The following is a 22,017-nucleotide window of genomic DNA, read 5'->3' as shown; positions in this document are numbered from 1 at the left end:
GGGCTGAATGCCACTTGAATTTCATTGGTTCCTATCTGTGACCAACAGTATATTCAGCTCAGCAATTCAGTAAAGGAAGCTGTGTAAATTACTTCATTCTTACTTTCTTTAATTAGCCTGTCATGCGATTTTGCTATTCTTTAATATAGTTAGTTATGTATACTTTGTAGTGAATGAAAGAATTAATATTTATTTCCTCAGAATAATACATTTACTAATGGCAGTACATAAATATTTAATGTGTACATATCAATTGCTTTACAAACTGGATTTTATAATTATACATTTCAATTAGGGATCACTAGCAGAAGAGAACTTGGGTGGTCTCAAGAGTGATGGTGCTATCAAGCGAGTATAATTACAATAATTTTATAGTTACCACTCACAGTAGAACAATTATTGATCTACAATCTAGGCTGGACATTTATTTTCCACAGTGATAAAATTAGCCAAAATTGTGAATTCAAAATAGATTGAATAACTGCAACATTGTAAAAACTAATTTATAAAATTTATCCAAAATCCATTACATTATTTTCCTTAATGTGGAATTACTTAACCTCAAAAATATAAATTCAGTAGGTATCTTCAGGTTTTCCAGTTTGTGACATGCATAATAAAACTGTCCTATTGTCATGAAAACACTCGAAATGCTGAAAAATACTTCACATTGTAAATGATATGAAGTTCTTTGAACAAAATTCTTTGTGTATCCTACTGTTGACACACATTTGTTAAAAAAAAATTTGCTAGAAAATAGGTGATACATACTCAAAGCTGCTCTAAAAACATATCTTTGTATTGTAAAAACCCTTTTTAAGCGACTATTTATTTTGTTTCATGAGATTATCCAAAATCATTTTATTATGTTACCTAGCATACTTTTATTTAATTATGATTGTTGATGTAAAATTAAAAGGTTAAGGAAAATATCTTGATAAGATATATATTCTTTAATTTAAATCTCATTTATTGTTTTCTCTTTTGAACTTATTTGTTTGAAATTTTATGTTTTTCTATACAACATAAAAATATGATTGTAAATATTAAGAGAATCTTTTTTTGTGTATACTGTAATTACATTAAGTTAAAAATTATTAACTCCAGCCACAATGTGCTCCTCTCCAACACCACATTCATCTTTCTCTTCTGATTTTTACCAGTCCATTAAGTTAACATTCCTTTACCCATTGATTAGTTATTACTCAGTTTTCTGACAATTTTCATTGCAAGCCCTTCCAGATTTAGTCTCATAAACACTTGTGTTCCCCTTTTAACTGCGATTTAAAAATGCTTTTCTGTTATCAATGATTCATAAAATATTTCAAAAACTCTGGGGGGGAAAATAGTGGTATCTGTTGACAATTTTTTCTTAAAACTATCAAAAGTGACTATGCTACACTTTTCAAGAAATTAGAAAGTTATTTTGCTCAATTAATTAAAAAATGAGTACTCTAAAAAATACAGATGCTAACAAAATTATACTATTTTTTACTAAATTAAGTGTAGTAAAGAGGATAATAATAGAAATCTTAAGGAAACTGGAAAATACAGTCCATTGGTGAAAGATTCATTAATTAAAATTTTGATGTTTAATATTATAAAACTTCTTAAAATAATGAATTTCATCATTATCTGCCAATTATTTACTCTTTATAATCAAAATACAACTTCTTATATATCAACAGAATATAAAAATATATATTCATTAAGAAAGCCATTCAAGCTGAACGGCATTGTTTTAATACATTGATGTTACTGTTTGCAATAATAAAAAAGAAATTATTACATACCTCTGCAAAAAAAATAAGGAATAAGATAATAGGATAAAGAGGCTATGCACCTATGATACAGTTGCCGGACCTGTTTTATTTTCAAAATGCTTTCTCATTTAACTGCTCACACAGTTTTTACTTTCTTGTTTGAATTAGATTTTTAATTTTTCTCATGTAATCTTTTAACCACCAGGTTGGTCTAGTGGTAAACTTGTCATCGCAAATCAGCTGATTTTGAAGTCAAGAGTTTTAAGGTTCAGATCCTAGCAAAAGTAATTACTTTTATATGGATTTAAATACTCTTTTTTTCTGTTTCGCCTCCAGAACTGTCGTAAGGCATTACTTAAGAGGATGATATGTTATGAGTGTAGTCTTTTACAGTCTCAGGTCGAACATTTCCGAGATGTGCGGTTAATTAATACCCAACCACCAAAGGACACTGGTATTCGCAATCTAGTATTCAAATCTGTATAAAAGTAACTGCCTTTACTAGGATTTGAACATTGGAAATCTCGACTTCGAAATCAGCTGATTTGTGAAGACGCATTCACCACTAGACCAACCTGGTGGGCCATGTGGAAAGACTATAAATGCAGCAGCCTACTGCGAAACTCTATGTAAGTTATGACACGCCATTCAAAATCAGCAATGTAGGCAGCTGACCAATGGTGTCATCCTGCTGCACATCTGACATGTGATTTACTGAGAATATTTGCATGGGAAATTTACAAACGCCCACCATATAGTTTGGACTTAGCTCCTTCTAATTACCATTTGTTTGGGAAATTTAAAGAATTTTTAAGTAGTAAGCAATTCACGGTTGACGATTAACTTAAAAATGCTGTTAATTAATGGCTAAATGTGGCAGAAGAATATGACAAGGGTGTATTAAAACTGATGTACCACTACGATAAATGTTTTAATTCATGTGGTGATTATATATAGCAGTAGTATAAGGTATGCAGTTTAAGAGAAATGAAAAATATTTATAAAGTTTTCAGAATAATTTTTTTACAATGAAACTGTCTTTACTTTAGAGATATCTCTCGCAATTAAAAAAAAAATAAATCAAAAAATTAGTTTGGTCTGTTTATTACAATTTTATGACCCAGCAATAATCATTTAGCACTCACTTTCATTACAAAACCAAAATCTCCTTTGATTAAATGACCAAAACCTAAAACTACATTTAACTTTGCAGTAAATGCAGAAAAGTCAACAGAGACAGCCTTGGAATAAAAACAATTTTTAAAGAGATTTAATACAAAGGATTATAAAAGTAACAAAAGAAATAACAGAAAAAATTTATTAATATACTGAAAATTTAACCAATAGTTTATAGCAACATATATATATATATATATATATATATATATATTTTACACTCATCTAAGAATACAAAACAAAAATTATTTTTATGTAATACATAATTCTAATACTGTTTATAATATTTATAGTTTCACATAATTTTCATATGTACAAGTATATTTTTATAATGTACAATAGTTACAAAAAGAAAACAAAATTAATACAATATAATATTATTCACAGGCTAAAATTTAAAATGTGCAAAGGATGAAGTATAACAGCTTAATTTAACACAATATTTTTTTCTCCAACAAAATCAATGTGTAAATAAAATTTCTTCAGTATTCAAATAAAAAATACTAAAATGATTTTTATCACTTGTATTTCTGAAAAGGATCATGGTAAAATTAATACAGTCATGATAATGTAATACTTAGAAATGTGTAATATTATGCTTTGCTTATTTTCAAAATAAATTAACAGTAATGTTGAAAGATTTATTGAAAACAACCTACTGAATTACGTCTGAATAATATGATTTTTTTTTTTTTAGTTTTTCATAATTTCTTTTAAAATAATAATTTTTATGTACTTATTTAATATTAAAATCTAATTTCATTTTCTTTTATAAAAGTCAAACTAGTAATAATATGTAAATAAGGTATTAAATACAGTACTCCCCCCCCCCCTAAAAAAAGAAGAAAAACAATATTATAATACAGTGTAACGCACAACTATAATTATAGGTTGATCTTTTTTTGAAGATGGGCATTCTGTTTCAACTGCAAAGTTTTAAGTAACCAACTAAAATACAAGTTCAAATCTGTGTCAATATTTTATATTGTATATGTCTGTACTTTTTTTAAAAATAATATAAACCATAATTTTGAAGTTAAATTGTTTTACTCAGACAATAAAACTGATTCTTATCTGATAATGAATGGTTCTATGGAGAAAGTCACTGGCTATATCACATACCGCACATCTACTTGATGATACACCTCTTTAATATTACCTAAGCTTAATATAATTAAAATTATTACACTGGATTCTATATATGTAATATATTCAAAGAAGTTATAATAGATTCTCTGCACATTTTTACATAAATAACCATTTAAAATTGAATTTAAAAAGCAAATATACATTTATTTTATATATTATATATACAGTGCAAAGGCACAAAATACAATCACTATTTTCATTTTAAGAACTGTAATTAAACATACAAAATAAAAGTTGTAATATATTCAATGAAATATTACAATATGAACTTAATACACATAATTATGTGCTAAATGTTTAAAAAAAATATATATAAACAATTTTGATTATTGCCACCAAGACTTAATTAATGAATTGTAATAAAAAAATTAAGATATTTTATCCATTAATAAAATAAAATTCATATAATAAGTATTTACTTATATTAGTTATCAGAATTATTTATTTTTGATATATAGATTTATTGTGAAAAAGATTTATGTAAGTAATGAGGGTGGAATCCCAAGGAAAAGTAATGGATACTGCAATAAAAAGTGAAATAAAAAAATTAAGTTAAAATGGATTAGACTGTGAAAAAAAAAGATTATGACTAATACTGGGTAAGTAAAGTAATTAGGTAAGTGGATTAAATTATTTTTTGAGTAATCATTATTAAAAAAAAATAAAAAATCCAGATAAATACTTTCATGCACTAATGAGTAATGCTGTACACAACTACTAATTTCATAGCCTTGTACACAAGGGGTTAATAAGAATGGTCTGGTGCATCTATACAGGCAGATGCAGTATCAGCTATCACCACGATAGGCCTCAAGCTACTATGGGCTGAGAAACAAGATTTAATGCTTTTCATCCAGTGATATTCCCAACTGCAAGTCAGAGTCTAGCACATACTCAGCATGCCTGTCCACAGCCTGAATAAATTAACTCTACTTTCAGTCATTGAGGTTTTTCTGAGCAATAAATTCTTTTTAGAGAAGGATTGAAGAAAAGGACAATATAGTCCTTTAAGTAGAAATAATAATTTCTACTTCTCAATTACATAAATTGGTGCAAATCCATCCTTGACAAGGCAGTAACAGACTAATTCTTTAAGATGTAATGGAAACTTAGGGAATATTTTTCTGATGGTAAGTAAAGGCTAGATGGTGGGTCAGTCTAGGAATGTGCAACAGTATGATATCATTCTGGATCCTCCTTATGTAAGAAGACAAACATCAGAATAGATTGTCTTGCAAAACACTGAATTGAAAATACAAAGAATAATCAAGGCCAAGAAATAGAAGGCAAGGAAAGAAATTTAAAAAAAGAAAAATTATCTGGTAGTTCAAAACAAACCTATTCAAAGTTTAATTTTATATATAATTCACTGAACTAAAGTCCTTGGAGAAGTACAGAACTTCTCACTGTGTAGATGTAAACTGAAAATCATTAAAATTGCTGAGTTTCATTCATATTAATTCATAGAAGAGTATAAAAAGACCTAGTAGATGAGGTATATTGGGAAAACGCCAAATCTAAACCTACTTTTCTCTTACTAATATGAGTTTGTAAATACTACAAGATGGTTCTACATATTTACACGTAATACAATTTAACTACACACTGTGCATATATAAGTTTGCATCAAATCTGCTATTCAATGTTCTAAGAAACAAACTAATTATTAAAAAGAGTCAAAGCTAACTTTAAATAAACACCTTAAATTAAAATACAAGTCCCATGTAATTCAGTATTATAATAAAAAAAAACCCTGTTTCATATAAAATTATAATAAAATCTTGTAAGAACAATAATTTGATATTGCAATAAATTTCTCTCAACTATAAAATTTTAAATCTTTGTTAGATTTATAAAATCAAAATAAATGTTTCACAAATACAATGATAGTAATAAACCCCTCTAATATAATATTTTTTGTATCTAACAATTCTAATATGTATTTTAAATGATTTAAAGCTTACAAAACACAGGTACACACTTTCATGAATTTGTTTTCACGAAAAGTAGTTTATTTCCATTTTAATAATACTGTATAATAAAACCTCGACACTGTAATAAACGACTGGTATGTTCTTTACAGCACCACCAACATTATATTTGATGATATTGTTCAAATGTACCAGTATCCTAGTACAGCAACTTAAAAATATTACTACTTTATAAACCAGTGAACAGCAGAAAACAGTGTCAGGTTTAGCATGTTTTTTCCACCACCTAGAGCTATTAGTTACTGTACTCAGTACAATAGTCCATGAAATGTGCATTAAACTCTACAATCATATTCTGGCCATGTTCTAGTAGTAATGACATTGTATTTAACATTTCTAACCTGCCAGTAACATCTAAAAACTATCAACTACTATTTTATTGGTAACATTTAGAATTAAACAATTCTATTGCTTTGTCATGGTCAAAGAAATATACCACGTTTTACATGGCTCTTTGATCATGTCAAACATGCTCTAGCAAGCTGTACCCTATGGCTTCCATATATTATCAATTCTGAATTGCTAAACTCAGTTTACTGCTAGGGTTTTAAGATACAGAACCAGATCTGTACTTTAATAATGACCTGTTATATATTTCAGTTTCTTTATTCAATCTGCTTTTGTGTACATTCATCTCCCATAGAGTTCTACTACATACCACAAGATTAATTTACGATAACTTCATGTAAACAAATTACACTACTAATGTAAAATCATTCACGAAACTGACAAAGGTATGAAGCAGAAGAAGCTGCTAAAAATACAGACAGCTTTGAACTGTCACTGCCATTTTTCTGAAGTAGATGAAGGTAATTGAAAAAATTATTTTTAAAAATAAAGATTAGCAACAGAAACATACGGACTGCTTCTAATGAAGAAACTTATCCCAACATGTTAAACTGGTTTCATGAAAATGTACATTAAATATCTCTAAAAATGTACTTTATTGCAAGCCCGTTATTTGCTAAAAGATACTGATGCTCATTTTATGATTGGTAAAATTTCATTTAATGGTTTACTCATTTTTATGACTGGCATAGAATTAATTGTCAAGGCATTTAAGGGAAAAGTAAGACCACACCAGTAAATGATGATGATAATGAGGAATGCAAATATTTTATTTTAAATAGTAAAATTCTCTATAACATTTAAATTCATTAAATAAACTTATTCTACTGAATATCACAGTGTACTAAAAAAATTTTACTTTTTTATAATAAAAATAAGATTTCCTAGTTTAATGTTTTATATCACATATTATAAAGTGACATTTATTTATTTATAATCTGTGAGCAAAACTACATCCTGACCCTTATAGGGGAAGACCTGTCTTGTGAGAATCCTGGCTACCACACCATTCCCTCTGTTCCTAGCCCTGATGGGCTTTACCAGAGGTCGTCTATTAGACCCTCTAAACCTGAAAACACATCACAGTTATCAGTTTGGCCTCTGTCAGGATGTAACTAATGCAAATGTCTTGGCAGATATTTCCATCAGTGTATTTACACAAATTACTATCGCCTTCATTACATCTCTGCCTATACATTTACTTAAAAATATTCTAAGCAGAAATGGCAAAAATAAATTATAATAAGAAAGCAATATCCATATCTAAATGAGTTCACAGAACATCTTATGAAGAGTGGTTATGCATTTTAATCTAGTAACAATTATGTAACATACCATATACGAGATGAGAAACTAATCCTAGCACATATTTTACAAAAGTTATACATAACAATATAGGTACCAATGAACCATTAAGCAAAGTTCATTATAAAAAACCTACATTGATTAAGTTTTCAACACACAAGAATGATGTTCTGTTCGCCTTACAATGTACACGATTACCTTACAGTAAATTTTTATCTAATAAATATCAAACATTTTCTGATAATAGGCCTTAAATAAATAACATCAGATGAAGTTTAAAGTTGTAAGGCCAAAAGACCAATGGAACATATATTAAAAGTCAGTCAATGGCACAGTAGTGCTACAAGACCTTAATAATAAATATATTGTAATATTATCTAATTATATTTTTTCACCAACAATTTTGTCTTCTATCATCACTTAAAATAAATGTTTATTATACTGTAAAAAACACTACATTAAGACTTCGAGACATGAAACGGTAAAGAAACAACATGTTCTACTTTTAAAGAGTTTTTAAAATAAACTGATACATTTAAAACATGTATTTGACAAAAATACAGGACTGAAGGACAGTATTATTGAATAAATTTAAAAGTAAAATAATAAAATTAACCTCAGCTTAAAGTTAAGGATAAAAATAAACTATGTTATATTCACGTTACTGAAGTAGAAAATTATCAACAATGTTTGAAGTAAAGCAGACATTAAAAGAAGCAAAAAGAATTTCCATCAAGAAAAGATTTTACCTTTTCATGATATTTTTATTTTGATGTCACTTTTTATAATTAAGTAATTGTTATGATTTTTGGAGGTGGAGCTTGTTTTTCCTTTCACTTAATCCTGGATATCCTAGGGCTTAGTCATCTAATTACTACTCCCATACAGTTTGTTTTTTGCACGGATATTTATTTTTCTAAAAGCTAATTTAAGGCAATATTTAAGTAAAATATAAAATTATTTGTACTGAGCATAATTAGTATTGTTGGAACCAGCCTAACACATTAAATATTAATATATATAGTAAAATAAAACATCAAACGTTTTATAATTTTGTTATTTAGATAGCAAAATTACAAAGGATGTATAAAATAAAGAAGACAGAAAAGTCTCAAAAGAACTTTCATGAATGAAATTTGCAAGTATCAAATATGGTTTCAGGAAAAAGAAAAAGTTAAACATAGACTTGAAATATACTGATATGAGAGAAATTAGTATTCAAGTGGGTTAATAAGATACGAAAAGAAGTACTCATGGAATGAAAATGAAAATATTTTTCAGAACCTTGTAAAGAGAGAAAATATATAAAATTACATAAGTAGAAAAAAGAAAGGAATTTGCTTATAAAATTATAGTTTCCTTTCACCCTTACATTATTTTAACTTTCAGCAGTCTGTAATTTTTTTGGAAAAGGTATGCAATCACACTGATTTCGCTGAAAAACACTTCTGGTTTAGTGCATTTATAAGTTACAACTGAAATTTATTTCAAAGTTTTATGAAGAAAAACAGGATTTCACGAAACAATAACCTTTTTAGCATAAATTGCTTAACAACCAGTGAAAATTGAAGTAGCAAGTGGCAAATAAGTTTTATAAGGAGTTACAGGATAAAAAGTTTTTTTGACTTAAAATATAATTATCTGGATGCGCTTGTTAAATTACATCAATCAATAATGATAGTATATTTTATAGATTTACGAATGTAAGATAAAAGAAAAGTGACTGCTGTTTCAGGTGAAAATATATTATATAAATTTGTGTTCTACTTGCTTTTGTTATCACGTGCTGCAGTACAATAGTTGACTACTGTATATGAAATTTGGTGAAATACTAAGATTGGTGAACACCAATATATCTAGGTTTTTAATTACTTCAATAATAAAGAAATAAATCTTATAGGAATAAATAAAACAAATAAATGGGGATGCAGATATGATCATAGAACACAAAGGAATGAAGAAATGCAATTAACCAGACAATTGAAGTTACATATATTAGGGATATCATTTTTCATTTGTTGATTATTTTTTGTGTATAAAAAAACGAGTTTTGTGTATAAGCAATGACTTAATGTAGTATATACTTTTAAAAATAATCAATTTAATCTGAATAAAATGATGAATTTATCTAAAAATAAAAAAAAACTTTCTAACAATTTCTATTTTAAATATAAATATATATTAGTTTAATTTTGTGCATTCTAATCTAGGTTAAATACAATTACTAATTTCAATAATATTTAATAATAATAACCTTTGACCATCTAAAATGAATAAAAAGTAAAAAAAAAAAACAAATGGAATTTATATTTCCATTCCAATCCATTCGTACTCTATTAAATAGGTACCTAGTGTTGTATTTTTAATTAAAAATGAATCACTATTTCATATTTATAATATTATAGTTTCACCCTTAAATCATTTTCACAAAATAAAGATTTAATATAAAATATTAATATTTTAAATCTGAATTTCACTAATTGTTAGATGACAATAATTTAACTTTATTTTTGGCAACCATTACCAATTTATATGCCAATGAATGATAAACAGAAGCAATGAGTGATTTTTAACAGAAGCAGTTAGTCCAGATAGTTCTTAAACAATTTATTACATTTCTTTTATTACTATTTATGTGGCATCAACAATTATCAAAAGTAACAAATACCAACAACATGCATAGAAACTATACCAAATGTTTATAAACTACTGAAACTAATTTATTAACATTGTTGCTTTGACGGTTTCTATTTTGTAATTTTGTCTTGTTTCACCTACTTTGGTTCGCTGAGATCTATAATTACTTTTGGAAAAGATGCTGTAGTCACTAATTTAGCTGAAAAACACCTCTTTTAGTGCTTAGGATGTATAAGGTATGATTAAAACTTGATATAAAGTTTTATGAAGGAAGATAGATTCAGGGATTTCTGAAATATATATTTTCTTAATATAAATTGCTTAATAGCTGGTGAAAATCAAAGTAACAAGTGGCAAATAAGGTTCATCACCAGTTAAAGGATAAAACATTTGTTTTTAGAATTAATATTATCAGGATGTGCTTGTTTACTTTACATCAATCAATAATGATAGTATACAAGGTTTTCTAAGTTTATAATTTTAAGATAAGAGAAAAAACTATTGCTGTTTCATTTGGAAGTACATTATATAAAGATTCTTTATATTACTATTCACCTATAGAAGTCTAGTGGTGTATTGTGAATGCTGTTCCAAAATTAAATCTTTTTTTTAAAACCTGACCCAGTAACTAAAGTTAACAAACTACAAGGTATATATATATATATATATATATATATATATATATATAATTAGTATATATATAAAAAAATAATTAGACAGATCTGTAGAGTGAGAAGATCTGTTTACCCCTATTTAAAGATCTGTGTATAGTTCCACTTTCATCTTCCACGTTATGCGTATTTTCTTCATTAGCAGACAATTGAAAATTCTCTTGTTTATTTGGCCAGGTTGTGCAATCAAGGAATATGGTAGTTGTGTCACAAACAAATTTTGAGGCTTATAAAAGATTTTTTACATATGCTGCATGGAGGATTTTCAATAAACTAATCCGGTACATTACAAGTTAAACTAATTTGAAGAAATTCTTGAAGGGGCTTAAAGTTTGGATTCTTCTATTTGAAAATGAAGATTTCTTGTAAATGGCTGGAGTTAAATTTAGGAATGTGGGAAGTACATTATCTGGTGGTGAGGAACTGAGTTTTGTTATAAATTATAGAACAATACTCACTTTATTGCTGATTTCTTTTTGTATTTTTTCAACTGCCATCTGTAACTGCTCTTTGAATTGTTCGGAGGGTGTTTAAATACAATCTTCTTAATTCATTAAGTATCTAGCTACATTTTTCACCAATGTGCATGACTAAAATTTTTTTTTGTATTTAAATTGTAAATTTGTAGCACTGTATTGAGTATTTTTGTTTATGAATACCAAGTGTTATAGAATAATGTATTATTAATTGTACATATGAATTTTAGTGGAAATAAAGAATTTGAATTTTGAAAAAATAATAAAAAAAATAACTTACTCATGAATATGTATGTACACTTATTTAGACAAATATATTTTGTATGTATAATAATTTCCTTAACTAAGTTTAGATATTTTCCACTGGGTAAAAAAAAACCAGTTTCAAATTGCTGGTGTTTGAATAATTTTTATTTACTTTTTTTTTGATTATATTCTACACAAAATAAAAATGTAACAGAATAAATTATGTTACTTTATTATTTACCAACATGGAATTTATTTTTACTACCCAAACTTAAAAAAACAGAGTTTTTGTGTCTTCAAATGATAAAATTTTTACATTTATTAAGTGAAACTATTTCTTTATTCAATCATTTTTGATATTAACAAATTGTTAATGTATATAGAGCAATTTATAAAGGGGTTTAAAAAAAAAATTGCTTGAATGGAAAGCATCACATTGCAACATTGTTTAACAAAAAAAAAAAAAAACATACTTAATTGGCTATGAAAAAAACAATGTTTTTCTTCTGGGTACAGCCCTGAAATCTATGGGTTAAATTACAAGTAAATATGTGAAATGTTAAAACTGAAATCTATGGGCTAAATTACAAATAAAGATGTGAAATGTTAAAAATAGTATTTTCACCTAAGCAAAAAAAAAAAAAAATTGTAGCAAAACTACAGAGCAGCTGAAAGTAAAATGGAATAAAAAATTATTGAACATCTTAAAGACTAAAAGAAACATTAAATCTCTAGATTCTTCAAAAATCTTAATCGCCTGAAAAAAATAATAAAGAACTAAATTGCAATGTAAAGTAATAAATAATTTAAACATGTAAAATCTGATTTTTTAAATATTTTCTAGGAACTTTCTGGACAAACTGCATACAGCAGAAATAAAATCTATGTTTTATATTAATTGGTAGCTAATTGTGTAATGAGTGCAGCACACATTTCAAAAAAGTCCATAGTATGATGACCAGTACTTTGAATTGGAGGTGCATCATTATCGACTGGTGTAATACCAGAATCTTCTTCAGAGCTTAAACTTTTAAAATCCAATAGGTAACTTCTATAATCAACTTGATAAAGTTGTAATGACATTTTTGTATATTTGCCAGACTCCAGTTTTTTCTGCCTGACTCGAACATGGTATGGATTAATAACTTTCCATTCAAAATCTAATGCTTTCATAGCTCTGTACACTTCATTCATTATATCATTAGGCTTACTTTGAGATCGTATACCTAAATGCCATTTAGCTCTCTTAACTGGTGTCCCTCTACTTAATCTATCATCTCTTCCTAAAGAACTACTTAGTGCTCTTTCTCTAAGCGGTGCAATTCTTTCTGGATGTGGCCTAAGAGGACTTGGTGTTAATTCGCTAGGACTGAATGATACAGGCGGTGGGCTGCTTGCAACATAAAAATCTTTTAATTCAGCTTTAGCTGCTTCATCAGCAATTCTTTTATTATCTATAATAAGGTGATAAGCAATACCTAATTGGTCATGAGGATCACCACTCAATAAAGCATTATGCACTTCATGTTCTTTGACACCAAATTTTTCACAGACTTCATTAACTGCATCAGTATCAATCACGGATGAATCTTGTTCAACAGGAGAAGGAAATAAATATGCTGGAAGTTCTTTTTGGAACCATTCGTGCTTTTTAATATCCTCAATAGTAGCTCTTTTCATAGGATCAACTTGTAACATATGACACAACAAACTAACAACGGTTTTATTAAGATATTCTGGAATTGGAAAAATTCCAGATTTAATTTTACGAAATAATGTAGGTACATGTTCATCATCAAATGGTAAAGTTCCACATAATAAAGCATACAAAATAACACCGCATGACCAAATGTCAACTTCAGGCCCAGCATAAAGTTTACCAGATATTACTTCAGGTGCTGCATAATTTGGTGAGCCACAACTAGTACGTAGAAATTCACCATCCATCATCATATTTGATAAACCAAAATCAGCTATTTTAACATGTAAATTATGATCTAAAAGTAAATTTTCTGGTTTTAGATCCCTATGTACAATCATGTGCCTATGACAGTAATCGACACCAGATATAATTTGCTGAAAAAATCTCCTTGCTTCATATTCTTTCAATTTACCATGTTTAACAATATAATCAAATAATTCACCACCTGAAACGTATTCCATTATCATAAAAATATCAGTTGGAGTACTAATAACTTGATACAGTTTAATAATATGTGGATGCCTGAAAAGTTTTAAATTTTGGATCTCACGTCTGATTTTGCCGACTACATCTAAACTTTTTATTTTTTGTCGGTTTAATATTTTAACTGCAACTTTATGTTTAGTTAACTGATGTTCACCGATTTTAACTTTACCAAATGTACCAACACCCAGAGTCTGACCTAAAATATAATGACCAATTTTAACAATAGGCTGTTGAGTACTTTGTATATTTCTTTCAGACATGATTATTGTTATTGTTAAAAATATGTATTAATTTGATAAATACGAACACAAATATATTATAAATAAAATTTATATAAATATTGATACAGTTAAATAAAAATCTAAATAATATGTATATGAAAATATAAACCCTGTAATTATAATATAATTAAATGTTAAACAGGTAATATTTAAGTGAATTGCATTGTTAATTACACTAATGTCTCTATTAGTTTAGACAAACTATTTAATGTTTACTATAACCAACTGGCCATCTTCAGAATTTTGACAAACCATCCTGAAACAAATATAAATAAAAAAAAATATAAGATGGCATAAATGGTTAACAAAATTTAGAATAGAGTTATGAAATCATCGTAATTTCAGTGATCTCTATTCATCTTATAAAAATATTTGAAAAGCCCAGTATATAAGAAAAACAACATTCACATAAAAAAATTAACAAATACTTTAAAATTATGAATCACTTTTTCCTTATTTTTATTTGTAAAAAATCAATTATAAATGTACATAGTCAAAAAGAATTTTAAAAAATCCAACCACAAAAAACCTTGCGAATAAACACATCTCTACTAAATTAGGTCAACATATTTATTGAATGAAAGAATGGATTATATAAGAATAATTTAGGTAAGATTGGATTAAATTAGAATAGGATTACATTTTATTTGATAGAGCTCATCAAAAAACAATATGGTGTTTTATTCAGTCTCATATCAGAAAATCTACACAGCTGCCACCCCACTAAGCTCCAATAAGGGAGGGGCTTAATAAGTGTGATGTCCATTCAATTTAAGGTACCAGATGGAGAAAGGGCAGTGGCTAAGTTGAAGCTCTGGGAGAAAATATGGTGTTGACATTTTATAGCATACAAAAAATACAGAGTATGAACAAGATTCAAATACAGGATTTTTCTTTTAGAAAAAAACCCAGAAATACTACCACTCTGACATGGAGGCAAGCATATTAATAAATAAATTTTAGTTTTACAACATTTAAAAAGGTGTAATGTTTTCATGAATTAATTCAGTGATATAGTCTTTGGCTTTTTTTGCAATCAACAGCCACTTTTTTCAATTTTTTCTTCCAAATCAGTGGGTATTAGGAGGTATTGTAGAGATATTATAAATATAATCTAACCAAACTTAACCTACGCTCTTTAACCTATTTTTTTTTATTTCTACTCGTCGATTTTATTCCAATAAGGATCTTCCAAATGTACCTGAGAGAGGTCCAGTATAAAGCATTATGCTTATAATTATAAATATAATCTAACCAAACTTAACTTACGCTTGCTAATCTTGACTAGCAAGCATAGGTTAAGTTTGGTTAGATTATATTTATAATTTCTCTGCTAATACCTCCAAATACCCACTGATCTCGAAGAAAGAAAATTGTGGCATTTTGATTCCGAAAAAAAAATCTTTATCTCCTTCCTATGAATGAGTCATTACAATTCTGTATTGTTAATTTTTCAATACTTTCACCTAATAAAAAAAAAAACAAATTAATACATACTGAAAATTACTCAAACACTTTAAGTAAAATTCAGTAAAAACAATATCGTTCCTTGGGTCAATCTGCTTCAGATCACCAAAGATAGTTGCTGAAAAAATCTAGTTATCTTTTTGTCCTACAATTATCCTATTTAAAGTTAAAAAAGAGGGTTAAATTTATTTTTAGGATGCTTCTTATTTTCTGAGAGGCCATTTTGTACAGGCATATCTGCCAATTTTGCTTTTTTTAAGTTTGCACAAACTTTCTTGATCTTAAAGATGTAAAGTTCAAACACAACCCACATTAATCTGCACAAAACATACTATATTCTATGTCTAGATATTTTACATTTGAATATTTTGGTATGAAGCTCAAAAAACTAGTAATTGAAAATAGAAGTACAGTAGTTTAATACAAAATTTCATCTTTATGTATATATCTTTTTTTTGAAAAGTATTATACTTATCTCAGTTTTATTTTGCTAATGCTTGGTATGAGATTACTTTCTGAAAAAGTCTCAGACCTGATAGTTACACCCTTATTCTTTTTTTGATGCCTCTAAATGTTGTTAACTGGTTTAAATTTGTTATATTCAAACTCAAAAAGAACACATTGTAAAAATCTCAAATCCTCATGATATCAATTTTACATGTGCACTAGTAGTAAGTCATTCAAACTTTTTCACTGAGACTTAGCTAATATAAATGCATGTTGCTGAAAGGCTTTGGTGGCACGTCAAAACCTTATGGTAGCCCTGAAAAGGCTGTTCTTGTTGCCAAATGGCTTTGACGGCTCGTGGCAATCTAAAGCCTTCTGGTAGCCCTGAGAAGGGCTATTGTTGTTGCCAAATGGCTTTGACAGCATGTTGTAATTTAAAACTTGGTGGTAGCCCTGAAAAGGGCTGTTAGAGGTTTCTGGAGTGGTGGCCTGAAAAGGGTCGTTGGGTCCAGAAGCTGGTTTCTGGCGGTGTCAACTTGGCTGTAGTCAGGAAGTTGCGGCTCATCCATTGAAATCAGACCAAGCTTCCCCTCAGTGGCAGTTGGGTCCCACTACAGTATGGCATTGGTGGCCCTCACAGCCCCACAGTGTCGGGTTGGTGTCAGTCATCTTCCGGCGGTACAGCTGAGGCGGGTCTCCCCGAGCGACCCCATTCCGAGCCGGCTCTTACTTCTGAGTCTGCTGGCCAAGGTGATTGAGGCCTGGCGAGCTGAAGTGGGAATGTAGCATCCACACCCAGCGGCTCCCTCGGTGGCCCAGCCAGGCCTGCTGCTTAGTGATAGAATCATTGTAAAAAGGATAAAATCAAAACCTAAATCGACAATTATTGTCAACGTCTATATGCCTACAAGTGCCCATGATGATGATGATGAGGTAGTGTGTATATAAAAAAATTGACGAAGCAATTAAACACATAAAAAGGGATAAAAATTTAATAATAGTTGGAGATTGGAATGCAAGCAACGTTAAAGGCAAGGAAGGAAATATTGTGGGTGAGTACAGGCTGGACAAAAGGAATGAAAGAGGGGACCGACTTATAGTTTAGCACAAAGTATAATTTAGTAACTGCCAACACCCAATTTAAAAATCATAGAATATATATATATATGGAAAAATCCAGGTGATAATGCAAGGTATCAGATAGATTATATTATGGTTAAACAAAGTTTTAGGTATCAACTCATCGACTGCAAAGCATATCCAAGAGCAGACATTGATAGTAACCATAATTTAGTGATAATGAAATGTAAATTGGGGTTTACAAATCTGAAGAAAAGGTGTCAGATGAATCTGTAGAATTTAGAGAAGCTTGAGGAAGAGGAGGCAAAGAAGATTTTTGAGAAGGACATCACAAGAGGTCTGAGTAAAAAGGTTAGAAGAAGAATGGGAGAATGTTAAAAAGGAAATCCTTAAATCAGCAGAACAAAGAAAACTGGTAGAAAACTTTGGATATCAGAGGATATATTGCAACTGATGGATGAACGTAGAAAGTATAAGTGAATACTAGTGATGAAGAAGGTAAAAGGAACTATAGACAATTAAGAAATACTATAAGGAAGAAGTGCAAATTAGCAAAAGAAAAGCGAATTAAAGAAAAGTGATCACTGGTAAAACATATGGAGCATACAGGAAAGTTAAGGAGAATTTTGTGGTACATTAAGTTAAAATCTAATAATGTGTTAAATGAAGATGGTACATTGATTTATAATACGAAGGAAAAAAATTGATAGGTGGGTGCAATATATTGACAAGTTATACAGAGGAAATGAAATAAACACTGGTGTTATAGAGGAAGAAGAAGTCGAAGAGGGAGATACATTACTGAGATCTAAATTTAATTGAGCATTAAAAGATTTGAATAGCAGAAAGGGTCCTGGGATAGACGAGATACCTGCAGAATTACTTTGCAGTGGAGGTGAGAAAATGATAGACAGATTATATGAACTGGTTTAATATTTATGAAAAACGGAAAGTTCCGTCAGACTTCAAAAAGTATTATTGTCATGATACCAAAGAAAGCAAGAGCAGATAAATGTGAAGAATATAGAACAATTAGTCTGACTACTCATGCTTAAAAAATCTGTACAATTCTGTACAGAAGAATTGAGAGAAGAGTGGAAGAAGTGCTAGAAGACCAATTTGGTTTCAGGAAAAGTATAGGGACAAGGGAAGCAATTCTAGTGCTCAGATTAATAGTAGAAGGAGGATTAAAGAAAAGCAAACCAACATACATGGCATTTATATACTTAGAAAAGGCATTTGAAATGTAGACTGGAATAAAATGTTCAGCATTTTAAAAAATTTACGGTTTAAGTATAGAAATAGAACAATTGCTAACATCTACAGGAACCAAACTGCAACAGTAATAATCGAAGAAAGAAGCCGTAATAAAAAAGGGAGTCTGACAAAGATGTTCCCTATCTCCGTTACTTTTTAATCTTTACATAGAACTAGCAGTTAATGATGTTGAAGAACAATTTAGATCCATTTGTTGGTCATATAATTCTAGCTGAAAGTAAAAAATATTTAAAAGAAACAATAAATGGCATGGATGAAGTCCTACACAAAAACTACCGCATGAAAATAAACAAGAACAAAACTGAAATAATGAAATGTAGTAGAAACAATATAGATGGACCACTGAATATAAAAATACGAAGAGAAAAAATTATGGAAGTAGAAGTATTTTGTTATTTGGGAAGTAGAAATGCTAAAGATGGATGAAACAGAAGTGATATAAAATGCCAAACAGCAAAGGCAACATGAGCTTTCAGTCAGAAATATAATTTGCTTATGTCAAAAATTAATTTAAACATCAGGAAATCTTTTTCAAAGTATATGTCTGGAGTGTAGCTTTATATGGAAGTGAAACTTGAACGATTTTTGTACCTGAGAAGAAAAGATTAGAAACTTTTGAAATGTGGTGCTATGGGAGAATGTTAAACATCATACAAGTGGATAAAGTGGCAAATTAAGAGGTGTTGCAGCAAATTAATGAAGGAAGAAGCATTTGGAAAAGTATAGTTAAAAGAAGAGACAAGACTTACAGGCCATATCTTAAGGCATCCTGGAATAGTCACTTTGATATTGGCATGACAGGTAGAAGGGAGTAACTGTGCAGGCAGGCAACTTTTGGAATATGTAAAACAAATTGTTAGAGTGTAGTATGTAGGAGGTGGTATACTGATATGAAACAACTGGCATAGATAGGGAATCTTGGAGAGCTGCACCAACTAAATTTTATTTATAAAAAATGAAAAAATAAACTAAAAAAAAAATTATAAAAAAAATAAAGAATCTTGGAGAGCTGCATCAAACCAATCAAATGATTGAAAACAAAAAAACTAGCGTTCTGAATCTTGTAATCAGTGGGGGAGGTTGATGAGCATCATGCTACCTCTTCGTGCGTCACACTTGTCCAGCCACTTTTAAATTTCTTGATCCATGAAAAAACATTTTTACATGATAAAGCACTGCCCCTGTATTGTGATAAAAGCTTATGAATTTCAGCCTCTTTCAAACCTTCAGACCAGAAAAATGGATCATTGCTCATAATTCTTCCTTGGTGCAAACAGTTAGTAAAGCGAACATGTTTGTACTGTAGTAGCCACAAATCAAATGATGCCATCAGGATGAAATTTCACACACATGACAGCAATCATACCACCTCTGGGCAAGCATGCACAGAAGGCAATATAACAACCTTGAAGGTGTTATGGTGGAAGTGTAGATAATTTTTTACTAGCCCTCATAACCTCTGGATATTCAGTCTCTTCATGCAATAAGGAAACTTGCAAAGTTTGTATAACATTGAAGAAGATCAGACTACCTTTTTCAACCTCAGAACATCATTCTATTCTAGCAAATTGTTACATTTGATTCATACGGATTTATGTGGACAGATAGACAGCTCTTTAATAGTAGGATCAAGATATTTTCTCACTCTAACAGATGATTATTACATGTTCACAATAGTATATTTTCTTAAAGAAAACTCTGAAACCAATATGTTAATCCTAAAATATAAAAAACTAGTCGAAAACCAAAAGGATAAAATTATAAAAGTTAATTATATCAGATAATGGTGGTGGATTTGTTAATCTCTTTCTTCAAAGTTTATATGACAAAGAAGATATTACAGGTCAGACAACATGTTCTGTTACACCACAACAAAATGGAGTAGCAGAATGCAAAAACAGGAATATAATAGAAAATGCTAGAAAAATGTTTTTCGATGCTAACTTTCAGAATTTTTGGGCAGAGGCCATATCAACAGCAGTCTACATGATGAACTGTTCTTAGACTTCCACTATGGAGATTTGCATGAAAGGCAAAACAAAACTGATTCTAAAGTCTGGGTTATTCTACAGTAAAAATAGGCTGAAATGACCGTTTAAATTAACATGTTCACTAATAAAGACTAATATTTAAATCATATTATTGTAATAAATTCATTTCTCCTAGAATAGTCATAATGAACAGTTAATAGCAATGTTATTCTTTGATGTAGTTATATTACCGTATCAGTCACATATTAGTCAATCATAGACAACTGTTTCTTTTTTTACCATTAAGTCAAAAGACAAATTTTTCAGCAACACTCTTCAGACATTAACTTCTATTACAGAATTGTGTATTTTTTATTAATTTCAATTAATCAATTGATGGAGCAATTAATTATCAATTCTGAAGAAGCAAATCTACTGATAAAGAATTTACAATATACATACAGTAAAAAAAATTTGCAGATGATGATTTAAATTGATATAGCCTGCAATACGCAAACTGAAACAAAAATGAATGACAGCCCATTAAAAATGAATAAATAACAAAATTCTTCACTTTGGTGCTACAGTGAAACAAATGAATGATGAAATACTAAAAATTAAAACAAATCATGTTTCTAGTGTCTACTGTAATAACATATACAGCCCCATTTAAATAACGAGGAACAACATCCACAACTTCATTCATGATTTAATCAAGTTAAATGAACTGGTCTGCATATGCACAAATCTACAACTTGAATAAATTTCAAATTTTAGGAACAGCCGATTTTATTTCTCATCCAATTTTTAGAGCTACTCCACATATTGAAATTATATAATTGGAAAATAGATAAAACTACAGTGACAAAATTAAACCATATTCATAATTTACATATACAATTACTCTTGCCTGACCTTCATATCAAATGAAGTAATAGATACAAAAAAAGTATATTATACATGATTGGGCAAGTATTTAACTTGATAAAAATTAAAAAGTTACTATTAACAAATACACTAAAATAATACGAACTTCAATGAGGCAATTTGCAACAGAGATTTTTCAGTACTAAAAAGACTGAAATCATGTAATTAGAAAATTCATTTTTGTTTACGCAAACAGGCCACAAAATATTTTATGCTTGCAGAAAGCAATTAATCGACATTAAATACGATCAGAGTAAAATTAAAAAAAATCAAGAAAAAATTATCAATAACAAATTAAATATATTAATCACAAAGGTTAATACAGATTACTTTTCTTTTTTACATCTGAGCAGAACAGTTAAAAGGAAATAGTAGTTTTAAATAATATTATTTTTGTAAATAAAAACCAACCTTATAAAATACGTCGCAACACAAAAATACTCAGCTTATTAGTTGTAAAAAGACGCAGTATAGGTTAGCGCAACAGATGCTGAAAAAATATCTTGAATTATTTACGAGGTTAGATTTGACAATGACGTCATAAGGATATTCAAATATAAACAAAAAGCATAATGAAGTCGAAAATAATATTGGTACAGAAATATCATGCAGCAGAT

The 22,017-nt window shown here is 28.9% G+C and overlaps 1 protein-coding gene across 1 annotated transcript; it reads right to left on the bottom strand.

Moving 5' to 3' along the window:
• Positions 1-3,064: 3,064 nt before the first annotated feature.
• Positions 3,065-21,943, bottom strand: AMPKalpha (AMP-activated protein kinase alpha subunit). The gene is made up of 2 exons (XM_075373828.1): positions 21,812-21,943; positions 3,065-14,487 (listed from the first exon to the last, which is right to left on the bottom strand). Exon 2 carries the CDS (start codon positions 14,208-14,210, stop codon positions 12,657-12,659), a length of 1,554 nt encoding a protein of 517 aa, XP_075229943.1. The 5' UTR covers positions 14,211-14,487; positions 21,812-21,943; the 3' UTR covers positions 3,065-12,656.
• Between the last annotated feature and the right edge of the window lie 74 nt (positions 21,944-22,017).

Source organism: Lycorma delicatula, chromosome 8 (assembly GCF_047948215.1).
Source record: "Lycorma delicatula isolate Av1 chromosome 8, ASM4794821v1, whole genome shotgun sequence".
Classification (NCBI taxonomy): Eukaryota; Metazoa; Arthropoda; class Insecta; order Hemiptera; family Fulgoridae; genus Lycorma; species Lycorma delicatula.
The sequence above is the reverse complement of the archived record's forward strand: the minus strand, read 5'-3'. Positions and strand labels throughout refer to the sequence as shown.